Source organism: Epinephelus fuscoguttatus, linkage group LG12, assembly GCF_011397635.1.
Source record: "Epinephelus fuscoguttatus linkage group LG12, E.fuscoguttatus.final_Chr_v1".
Classification (NCBI taxonomy): Eukaryota; Metazoa; Chordata; class Actinopteri; order Perciformes; family Serranidae; genus Epinephelus; species Epinephelus fuscoguttatus.
The window spans coordinates 26,347,720-26,360,130 of NC_064763.1; the positions used below are offsets into that span (position 1 = coordinate 26,347,720).

Consider the following 12,411-nt stretch of genomic DNA (forward strand, 5'->3'; position numbering starts at 1 on the left):
CTGATCTAGAACATCCTCCCAGTTTGCCGTCTGTGGAGCAGCTCCAGACTTTATACTTGACAACATCTCAAGTTTGAGTTGTAGCACTCTAGATTTTACATTTGGGAGAGAGTTGTTCATGTTTACTAATATTTTTGTACTGTCTTAGTCAATAGGAATAACATGCATGTATACATTTTGAACGTGGGTATAGTTCCCTTTTATTTTTACATTAACCACTAGATGTTTATTTTATTCATGTACAGCATTTAAGGTAAATCTAGGCTACTGACCACCAGCAGTTTATCGGCTGCTGCATATTTTAGCTATATCAAACACACTTTCCATTTTCACAATAAAAAGAGGCAATGAGTGTGTTCTGAATCATATACTTTGTATTTTACTTTTAGTACTGCAGCTGCCCTTAAAAAACATGTACTGTTGCATGCTGTATGCACACAATTGGGACATACTACTTCCTCATGACATTATGCTCTGAACTTTGACCCTCTTACCCATATATCTATAGAGATAAAACAAAATGCGTTCACTTTTCCGGTGAGTTATAACTGCATACACTGTAGATTAGTAGTAGTAGATAGATAGTATTAAATACTAAAATAACATAGGCAATATATTTCTCTACCATTGTTATTCAATACTTATGACCTTTATAATTATTCTATTCAAGTAAACAATTAATAGTACTATTATCCATCCATCAATGAGACTTCTGACAGTCAATGTGAGGAAGCATGCTGGCTTGCACACTGCAAAATCAGACCAGAAGAAGGAGAACATCCTGATATTTTTTGGCATACTGCATTTGACACACTATGTATTGGGACATACTAAATGTTAATAGTAAGGTAGAATGGGTATTGGAACACACAGAATGTTTTGTAGGTGGCCCTGAGAGCTCAACACACTGTCAATTAGGGAAACACGTGCAAATAGACACAATGTAAGCAAATGAAGAAACATAAATGCGACAACACGTGAAGCATTGGGCCTACAAACATCAATTTGACGACATATTTGACGCAGCATTTAGAAAAAGCTGCCAAAATCTTACCAAAGAAGCTGTTTCCGGGGGACGATCAAAGGTGACGCACCGGCCTTTGTTTATGTTTGTGGCTTATGGAGTTAATGACGTCTGTCAGTGCTGCTGGATAATCACCAAAAATGTAAGTTTTCTTATTTGTTTGTTTTTAGTTTAGTTTAGTTTTGTTCTAATTTAACATTGCTAGCACGCTAGGTTAACAACAGGTATCTACTGTAACACCTGAGGATGACTGCAGGAACAGAGGAATGACGTTCAGAAACTTTTCTGCCATGACACTGCAGTGTTGTCAGAAGTAGAAAAAAATTAGATTAAAAATTGAAATATTAAATTTTGCCCACATGTATTCATTGACCAGAGATACCCACTCAGTTTGTCCATTAAAAGGCTTGCAGACATTATGTAGACTGTCTGTCAGACTGGAAAGTTTAATATTTAAAGAGGGACTAACTGGAGTAGTTCTAAGGGTGACTGTGTGATAGCTGAATCCTACTTTGCATGCTTTCTTTGGGGAAAAGCACGCAACACCAGGTAGGTTTCCAGGGTGTCTACGGGTCCCCAAAAAGTCATTTAATAGTCTTAAATTTAAATGTGTGAGGTCTTTACTACTACAAACATTTTATCTAATTGCATTTATCAACTTTGTTTTTTGTTTTTTGTTTTTGTGAAAATGAGTAAAGCCTTTCAATGTAAAAGTTCACATCTCTAATGTTAAAAATCTATATTGCTGCCATTTTACTTAATACTTGCACTTCCTGTTGGCAAAATGTAGATTGACTTAACTCACTCTAATATCCATATTCCTAAATTACACCTACTTCTGCACAAGACCACATATATGACTTGCCTGCAATGCTTACCTGTGATGCTTGAATAAGTAAAACATGATTTTGTTTAAAAAAAAATCTGTCCTAAATTTGGTTCAAATGTGTCTTTAATGGGTCTTTAAAAGCATTAAATTCAACTGTCTGATACCTGTAGGCACCCTGACTACTCATTGATTGATTTCTCAGTAACAGGCCCAGGCAGCAGACACAGATCAATGACCCTTTTTTTTTCCAGCTGTTGCTGTTGTATTTCTGCCTCCCATTGGGTGGCACTGTTTCCTGTGTATTCAAATTTAAATCCTTGATTTCTTGTCCAGGTCAAGCAGCTTCCTCACCTGACTTGTTTCAGTAACTTTAGCTGACAGTGGCTCAGTATTTGGGTTCAACAGGCCGTGAGAAAAGAAAAGACACACAAGACTTGAATGCATAGACGTTGATTTTAATGAAAATATTTTTTCTTCACAAATAAAGGATTGTATAATAAGAAGTTATAAAAATACCAGTGAAAGGAAAGCATAGAGTTTAACCTGTAGAAGGCTTATACATAGATGTTCTTTTTTAAAAACACAGACATGAAACATATAAAACATAATTGGCCCAAATTCAGATTAAAGCGACTGTATAACAAACATAGGTCTGATTTCTGTTTGTTTGTTTGCAGCTATTCATTTCACTGTATTGACCTATTCAAGAATAACATTGCAACTCCATTTGTCCAGCAGTCATACAACACAATAAACTCTTATGTGGAAATCAAAGACCTAAACAGGCTGGAGAAAAAGCAGTATCCACTCTACTTTCATTAACATGTCAGCAAAAACATCAATTCAGATGCCCTCAGGCAGCCTGCTTCAGGAGGTTCGCCTCAGTGTCTTGCAGGATTATCGCTTCCTTTGGTGGCTTTTTGGAGTTTCTCCCAGTTCCCCTGTGGTTAAAATAGAAAATGCAAATAGGCTATGGATAAATCTGTTTTCTCTTTCTCTCTGCCTGTCTTCCTCAAGTGTCTGCCTTTTTTCCTGAGTGAACCATGATGATGGACTTAGTGTAAATGCCTGACCTAGAACCCACCTGTGTACTGTTTCTAAAATGTATTGTCGGCTACAAAAGGAATGCTTAGGGTGCAGGTTTCAGGCTATGATTCCCTTAATTTAAAGGAATACTTGACCTGCAAAATTGTTATAGCTATATCAGTTACTTACCGCATTTTATCTTGAATTTACAAATTTGTTTTTCTCGCATGCCTCCAAGGTGATTGGAGAATCCAAAAAAGGCAAACATTCTTCATTAATGAAAGTAAACTGGGTCCATGTTTAATATCAGCAAAACTATATCAAAACATCCATTTACAAACTGTCACGCAACTTGTGCAGTAAAATCCAAGTTTCATTTATCCAGTTGTACACTCAGTACTTCTCAAACACATGCATTTTTGCCATAACATTAGCATTAACATTAAAAATATGTCTGTACAAACTTAATTCAGAGCCATCACACTCAGGTCTGCCACTCTCAGGCGAAAGTGTTTTATATCGCAACAAAAATGCATGTGTTTGGGAAGGACTGCCCGTACGACTGGTTAAATGAGACCTGGATTATACTGCATGAGTTGTGTCAGTGTTTGCACACAAATGCTTTAATTTAGTTTTACTGTTGTCAGACGCAATCCCCCTTTACATCAATTCCTGAAGGATGTTCACCTTTTTTGGATTCTCCTTTCAGAGTGGAGACGTGCAAGAAAAACAAAGTTTTCTTCACAAATTCATTATAAAACATGGTGAGTAAGTGGTCGTTTTTATGGGTTAAGTATTCTTTTAATCTACCATTAGCTCTAGTTCCTGATGGGCTGCGTATTATTTATGTTTTGATTTGGGGACAAGCAGAGAATATATGAAGAGGCACGTCAATCTTACCTCTCCTCCACGTCTTGTATTGTGTCAGGGAGGGGTGAGCCAAGTGTTTCAGGAAGAAACATTCCAGCCACTCCGCTGAGAATGGGAGCTCCTCCGTAGATTAAACCTGGTATCCAGGGTTGGTAGTCACCCATGAGAAGCACCATAGGGGCCACCATGGCTCCTACACGAGCCATCATGGATACCCAGCCCATGCCATTCTGACTGAAAGACATGACAAAAAAAAAAAAAACAGCCATAAGTACACTCATCCTTAAAAACAGTGATTGGTGGTGATTGTAGTGTAGTGTGAATACATAGGTAAACTGGTACAGGTTTAGAGAAGGGTTGGGAATCAGCAGAAGATACGATACGATATCATCACCTTACTTAATTCACGATACAATATTATCACAATTTTAAAAATGTGCTAAAACGTATCATATGCCCATCAAACACAATCATTTACATCAACTCACAAAAACAACTAGAATATGATTTGACCATTTTATTTCTGAGCTCTTCCAGATATCAGGCATTTAAATGAAAAACAGTATTATTCTGGAACAAAAAATAATAAAAAATAGACCTGTTCACTGAAATGGTGACACAGATGTGCTATGTGAATTTCAAAATAAAGGTGTATCTTTAAGATGACAATATGGATCGATGTTTTCATTTTGCATCGATGTAATTGGATCATTAATCAATGAATCGATGTGGATTGATGTACACCCGTATTTTTCATATGTAAATAATGTCTCCAAAGGAGACGTTAGACCTTTTTTTGCAACAAAATGTACCTAGTGGACTGAAAAAGCAATCAATTATATTATATTATTGGGCTACCTGAAGTTTAATTTGTATTGCTAATATTAATAATCTATATAATGTGTTACAATGCGATATTGCCAGACAAAAAATATCGCGATACTATGCTGTATCGATTTTTTTCCCCACCCCTAGTTTAGAGGCCCCTCTTTGATTTACTAAAACCATTGCTGAAGATGAACAGTAGATACCACATCAGAATGTTCAAAATTGGACATTCAGTCAAACTGAAACTTTTTTTAAACATTAAATTGAAAAACTCAAGTAGACGTTTCACAGAAAAAGCTAAAATGGTATAGCAAGCAAAGACATGCAGTCAGCAGCGTTTCTGCTGCAACACATTCTGTCAACGGGAGAGGACAGCAAATAATCGCCAGACATAGGGCTGGGCGGTATACCGGTTTGTACCAAAAAGAGGTATTTATTTTCGTTATAATATGAATTTTTCATATACCGCAATACCGGTGAATAGCCCAAACAACGTCCGGAACATGTGCGGCGGGAAAGTGTTTCAGCGGGGACCCATTTCACCGCTGCACACCACAGGCATGCTTGAGCGGGTGAGAGTGAGAGCATAGAAAAGTTTAGAGGCGAGAATGGCTGCCAGAGAGAGTCCTGAAAGTAAAGCAACTGTACACGATGACCCAGAAGAACTCATACCAAAAAGAGCAGTGTTTCCCCTATATGCAACTAGCAGCGGCGCACCGCCGTTTACAATTCTCCTCTGTCCTCTGTATCGCGCATGGCAGAGTTTCGCCCCGATGCACGCGCGCGCACGCACACACACACACACACACACACACACACAGACAAAGCGCACACACAGGTGAGCACACTAGAGCACGGCTTGGGCCGTATTTTCCTGACCGAAGACGACCAGTCCCGAGTCCGAGACAGTTACAGCCGGGCTCCACTGGGCACGTAAGCGGTGCGACACGTCTGCAGCACGAGTCCCATAACAGCTCGCCCCCCTGTTAATCAGCGGCTCCACCGACAACAGGAGCGGCGCGACAACCCCCGTCTGTCGCACGACAACTCTCTATTTTACGCGGCTGTTCTGTTTTTGTCGCGCTACGCTCCCCTACGTGAGCAGATAAAAACTACGTGAAATAGTGTGCTAAATGAGCACAATGTGTTTTTAAATGAATAAACCATTATCAGAGGTGATATGTGATGAATTTTTTTCACGCATTTACCCATGTTTATCCGTGACATTGTGTAAATGTCCGTGGCGGACATTTGAAAGCGAGTAGATGACAAACAATACAGTAAACTTGTAGATAACTCAAACATATGTAATAACTTGGGTGGGAAATGCTTTAACATTTCATGCAGCCTACATGCAGCCTCTTGGCTCGGGAAACCGTAAACAACCCCGCTGGCTTCTCTACGTGTCACTTCCCTATGCAGTCATGAGTCAATGGAGCGGAGCGTGTATTGTGTTCAGGCGTTGTCAGGTAAATAACAAATTCCGGCACTTGAATAGGCCATAGCACAACACAGCAGCATGCCAAGTTGGCCGAACCTGAGCAAAATACCGTGAAACCGATATGATTTTTTCTTAAAACCGTGATATGAAAATTTTGTCATACCGCCCAGCCCTAGCCAGACAATGTGTAAATAACAGCTAAGGGCCAAAGTGATATTGATCAGATAATGAGCAGAACACGATGAGCTGCTGCTGGTAGTAAAGTCCTAATAAATTCCACAAACACGAACTGAAAGACCTCAGATTTTTCGAAGACCTTGATATATTAGTCGTTTAAAGAACATTTGAAGGCAAAAAAGCATTTACGTGTTACAAAACAATCATTAGAAAGTGGTCAGCGAGTTTCTAATGGTATCAATGTTTAGCCATGACCAAATTTGGGTAGAAGGTCACTGTTTGACACCATTAATCTTTATCTACCCATCTGACCTCTGACAATGAACTACAGACTAACAAAACACACATCACACAGCCAACCTATTTCTGTCTCAACACAAAGTAAACTCAACTATGCCCCATGTATGTGGGCTATTTGTTGTCATTTGGACATTGACATCTGATTTCCTCAAACACAAACTCAAAACAAACTCACGGGCACTCATTTTTTGCCAAGTAAGACTTACCGAATGATGGTTGGGTACAGCTCTCCAGAGTAAAGGTAGCAGCAGTTGAAGGAGGCAGCGAGGCAACCTTTACCCATTACAGCCATACAGGTGCGCACAGTCTGTTTATCTGCACAGGAGTGGAACATGCATCAGATCACTGTGTTGTTTCAGCAGTATATTATTTAATTTGTATGCATGTGTTCTGGCAAGACTGTCCCCCCAAAAAACTGACCCCACAGGAGGTTTTTACAAGCAGCTGATTACAACCCATATTTACGTATATTGTTAGGCAGCGACCTTTAGTGGGTGAAATAATTATGATGGGGGCAAAAAAGCAAGTCAGGTGATGTGTATATAGTGTAAAGAGTGACAAAGTCTGGTTGTGGAGGAGGTCAGGGTGGATGGATTGGTCAAACAAACGCAGGACTTTGACTCAGGAAGACTGCTGTTTGTGTGCCAAAGAAAGCCAAAGTCAACATTCAGTGATTTTAACTTGTTTACATACGTTTATTTACGTAACCTACTTAAGTCTCATATGTAATGCAAGTTAACTTACGTACATAACTTAAGTTAAAAGATATACCTATTTTAACCCAAAGCATGATCTTTTCCTGAACCTAATTTTGGTGCCTAAACCTAATCAAACTGTGACACAACCTCAACCATGTATTTAAAACAGCAACAGATAGGGGCACTACTTTAGAAAATGCAACTGTGGGTCGTATGAAGACTCATTTATATGCCCTTTACGTATATGTTAATTTTAAATGTTGTAAATGTCACTGCCTCTTCCATGCGTACTTTATGTTGGCATATATGCATCGATTAGATGGCACAAGGGGGCAGAATCAAACATTTTTGACACCACAAACAAGGCGGCATTGCAGGAAGTTGTAATAATGTACCTTTTAACTCAGGCAGCGGTGAACCGTGAGGCCAAAATACATCGCGACATATGAGCTGTGTCTCAATTCAGGAGCTGCAGCCTTTGAAGGACACCACCTTTGCGGTTAAAGAAAATGGCCACTTTAGAATGAAAATAGAGACAGTCCTTACTGACCCTCATGCCGACAAGAAGTCCAGTGTAGTTTTTTAATCCACAAAACTCGTTTGGGGTATCAGGGGGTAACAGCTAGCTGGAATAACAGCTACACTTGAAGTGCACGGAACCCACACTTTGAAAATGTAAATAAAACTCTGCTAATGCATTTCAAAAACCTCATAACGGCTCGTCCGTCATAATCCAAGTGCCCTGAAGCCGTGGCATGCAAAATTGACTTGAAAAGACGTAATTTACTCAACTTTTATAGCATAAATTCTCGCCACGTGCTTTGAAGCCCGCATCAGCCAAACCGATCATTCTCTGAAATGGGATGGTCAGGTCTGCGGAGGATTTCCTGGTTGAATCACCAATTAGAGAGTAAGCTTTTTTTTGTCTCTTTCACGCCCTGACGAAGACCCTGTGTGGTCGAAACCGGTCGGCGTTTCGTAGTTATTTTATATTGACATGCCCTAATTAATAAAGGCATTTTATAATATCCTTGGCTCTGTCAGTGTGCCTGAAGCAAGCTTTGTGCTTTTTTGTTTTTCTATAATTGACTATTTTCAACTTCAAGAGCACCTGGCACTCATCTGGAGTCCACTACCTCTCACCTGTGAGCACTCGGTAATTTGTCGTTGTTTGCTCTTAGAGAGTAAGCTAGTAGGTTAGTTAGCCCCAAATCATGGTCCCAGAGATTGGTATTACATATATATTGTTTTATTTGATACTTGAGGAGATGATTCACCCCTGGAGACACCGCCGAAATAGTTCAGGCTGACGGAGGACTGTTTTCAGGTAAACTTATTAAATTAAGATTGTTTAGGCTGTCTGCTTTTAGCTAATAGCAATGTTACCAACAGTTAACCGTTAGCTAGCTACTTAACAGCTGTTAGTTAACTTAACTTAAATAGTGTATAATGCATCTTGGGACAGACTTGGCCACGAAGGATTAATTCGTTGCATCCTCCAAAGTCCGGGAAAGAATTTCTCGGCCTTTGAAATGGGACAGCCTTGGTTGTGCCAATGTGACGCAGTCAGTCTTCAGATGCAGGCTTTGAAGGCTGCAGCCACTGAATTGAGACACAGCTATGGACAGACAGTTCTTTTCACTATATTAAACATTCGGCCCATTGTCGTGTCCTATTGTCATATCTCACTTGAACTACACTATGCTGCCCCCACCATTTTCGGTGGTTCTACTTTGTTTTGTCCGTATCTGTAAGCTTTTAGAAAATGTGCACAAATATGGATGAATGAACGCAGAGTACAGACAGAAGGCTCCGTCTGTGTCCGTATACATATCTAATGCTGAGCATAAATGAACCCTAAGAGGGTAGGGACAAATGACCTATGCAGTTGTATGGGTTGGAGAATTTGTTAGTTTTAACATACCATTAGGTACCAGCAGGTTGATCAAAATAGTGATTCCAGCGATGATTAGAGCACCACATTGTGATGGACGCCGGCCAATAAAACTCATAGACACAGTTATAACGACTTTAGCAGGAATGTCAACAGCTCCGAAGATCACTTGGATTAAGTAGATGTCCACCCCAAACTTTTGCAGATCCATAGCAAGACCATAGTAGGCAAAGCTCGTCGATAGCCTAAGGTATGTTAAAAAAAAATATACGTGGTGTCACTGCAGTTTTATAGAAGGCACTTAAAACTGTCATTTGGTTTTTCAAGAGTGGGACATGTACCAGACAGCACTGAGGCAGACTGTCATAGTTCTCATTACGGGTGTGCGAAACAGATCCAGGACAGAGTAGGACCCTTGTGTACAGGACATCTCTTTCTTCATGGACTCATGTAGCATCTGTGTAAAAAGAGAGAGTTCTCTCAATTCAGATTTATTTTCTACAGTTATAAACCGAGATTGTGCAATGATACAAACCTGCCGTGTTCCCTTACTTTAATGTCGATTTTATCTCCCTCATCGCTCCGTCCGTTAAATTTGGCCACACTTTTAAGGTTCTTGATGGCTTGTTCAGGCTTATTACTCAGAGCCAACCATCTTGAAGACTCGTGAAACCACCTGTGTGAGATGTTTGTTTAGTTTATAAGTGCAATAACTATATCTACTACTGCTGTATCTACTAAAACTTTAAGCATTATTCAGTTCTGGTTGCAACCTTAACTTGTATATGCTTGTGAGTACTTGGCATCTCACCATGCAATGAGGAAGAAGACATAGAAGGGCAAAGACACAGCCAGGGTTAACCACCTCCAGTCCCGGATATAGTAGGCAATGACTGCCAGGAGCAACTGTCCCACTGTGTAACAGTAACCCGTTATTGTTCCCACCACAGTTCGCACACGAGTCGGAATCCACTCCACAACTTGAAATGAAAGGATCACAGAACAAGAGATATTTTATAGAATTTCATCAGCATGCATGCAGACTGCGTTGTTTCACACTGATTTTACGCTATCCAACTAAATATCTTACTGAGCGAGAAGGTGTTGAGGCCCAGGCCAGACAGAGCCATGCCACAACCAAAGCGGGACAGGCAGAAGAAGGTGAAGGAGGTCGAGAAAGCAGCACATGTTCCTGACACTGCCATCAGCAGGTTAGAAATGATCAGGAGCATGCGTCGACCATATCTAGGAGCCAGGTGGATTTGCAAAGAGTGACGTCAGACTATTGAATAAGTTAATATTTTTGAACAATACTGTATTAAGAAGAGGCAAGTTGTCTTATGAGATATTCTGTCATGTTTAAAAGTTACATAGATTACTGACTGCACCAGCTAATTGCCTTATTAGTGAAAAAATTCTACTATAACTGTAAAATTAGTTAGGGTAAGATGAACGTTACCGGTCTGCAAGACCTCCAAAGACAAGGGCTCCCACAAGCACACCTCCCATGTAGACCGTTTGTCCCATTTGTTTCAAAGGCCGCAGATCACACACCAAGTGCCACTGATAAAAATGTAATAGAATTTAACACACATGACAGGGAAAAATATACACATGTGAGAAGAAAAAAGATATGAAGTCCTACATCAGATATGATCGTGGAACTCATCGCAGTCATATTATAGGACCATCCATCTGTGCATCCCTGCAGGTGAGCATCCAAACCATCCTGAGTGTCTCCACCGGCCCCTGAACCAGAGGTCCCGTTCTTAGCCAGAAGGTGCCACTGTGGAGCAACGTAACGCTGGCACCTGTGGGGCTTCCCATTCTGGTCCAGCGGCACTGTGACCAGCAGCATTTCCTCTGGGCTCAGCTGGGTCTGGGAGAGGTTTGTGTGCGCGCTGCAGAAGTGAGGAGGCACCGAGGCTACAAAGTTCTGCAGCAGGTTGTGACTGGCCATCATCAGGACAGGCACGCAGAGAAGGAACACATGCAGGATCTGGAAGCGTCCTGTGCCCCCCACCTGCTCTAGGAGGTCACCAAATGCCATAGTTTTGCACAACCAGAACTCCACAAGGTGACTTGATGTTTATGGCACTAGATCCTGTTGTTTGGTTCCTTGATTCTTGGATGTGCAAAAACAAAAAGAGATGTTCTAGCCCCTGTTAAAATGTTGAAGAAAACATCAGTTGCAAAAAAAACTAAACAGTATTTTTGTAGTTAGAATTTAAAGGTGATAATAATACACAATTTGAAAGACTTACCTGCTGAATTAATCTTCTCTTATTTCATAAAATATCTACAAAATACAGTAAGAATGCTGGCTTGCAAAGTGTAGCACCTTCATTAAAGCAATTAAGATGATACCTTCAATTCAAATAAAATCCTGGCAAAGTGTTCCCAAAAGTGGTCCTTTTCAAAAAAGCACAACAACAAAAAAAAAAAAAATCAAGAAGTGAAAGTCATCTCGTTGCTGCAGTGTGTTAAAGTGAGTAATCGGCTCTCAAAATTCCAACGGCTTTTCAGAACTTTGGATTATTAGAAGTGCAATGTAACCTCTTGAGGTATTAGCAGCTCGTTCACTGAACACTGAGGTAGAATGCTGAGTCCTTACTGTGCAGGAACAATGTCTGGTTGAAGGGTTTCAGTGCAAGTGAGCTCCAGCATCAAGAGTGGGCACATAACTATGCTGAGCTCTTTCCCTCTTAGCACTGAGATGCACTCCCTGCCCTTTATTGGTTACTTAATATGAAGGACAGGGTGATATAGGGTCTGTGTGTGAGTGTGTGTGTGAGTGAGTGTGTATGTATTTGCATGCACACTTTTGCATACACATTTGAAGTCAGCCAAACTAAGTTGGTTTCATTAGTTTTCTTTGTCAGTTTTTGAATGTTTTATTTGTCCACAAATGAGTACAGATAGGTTTATTGGATTATTTTATTAATTTGCATTTTAACAAATAAGATTGTAATACTGGAGTTATGGATCATAACAAGAGAGAGATAGAGACGTAAATAAAAATTTAAAAACAAAATTAAAAGAAACATAAAAAGAGAAAAAAATTCAAATAACTAATCGCATAAATAATAGTTCATAGGATACAACTAATAACTGATAAGTTCAAGTCAGAGGATACATCATACTAACATAGGTAACAACACACACATACACACACACACACATTTCTCTTTACAATTAACACTTGAAATCATGAGGGCACTTTCAAATGTCAAGGTAGCCTCTGTGTTTACCGTGTTCACATCCAGCCATCAGTTGTACTTTACTGCAAACCAAGTTGGCCGTTAGCTGGCTCCCCCAGATAGT

At 40.1% G+C, this 12,411-nt stretch overlaps 1 protein-coding gene across 1 annotated transcript; it reads right to left on the reverse strand.

Moving 5' to 3' along the window:
• Positions 1-2,292: 2,292 nt before the first annotated feature.
• On the reverse strand, positions 2,293-11,782 carry slc22a6l (solute carrier family 22 member 6, like). Its single transcript, XM_049592965.1, has 11 exons — positions 11,352-11,782; positions 10,733-11,249; positions 10,547-10,650; positions 10,178-10,332; positions 9,899-10,067; positions 9,640-9,763; positions 9,429-9,544; positions 9,118-9,332; positions 6,702-6,810; positions 3,780-3,983; positions 2,293-2,794 (listed from the first exon to the last, which is right to left on the reverse strand). The coding sequence occupies exons 2-11, from the start codon at positions 11,135-11,137 to the stop codon at positions 2,707-2,709; spliced, it is 1,689 nt and encodes a 562-aa protein (XP_049448922.1). The 5' UTR covers positions 11,138-11,249; positions 11,352-11,782; the 3' UTR covers positions 2,293-2,706.
• Positions 11,783-12,411: the final 629 nt, after the last annotated feature.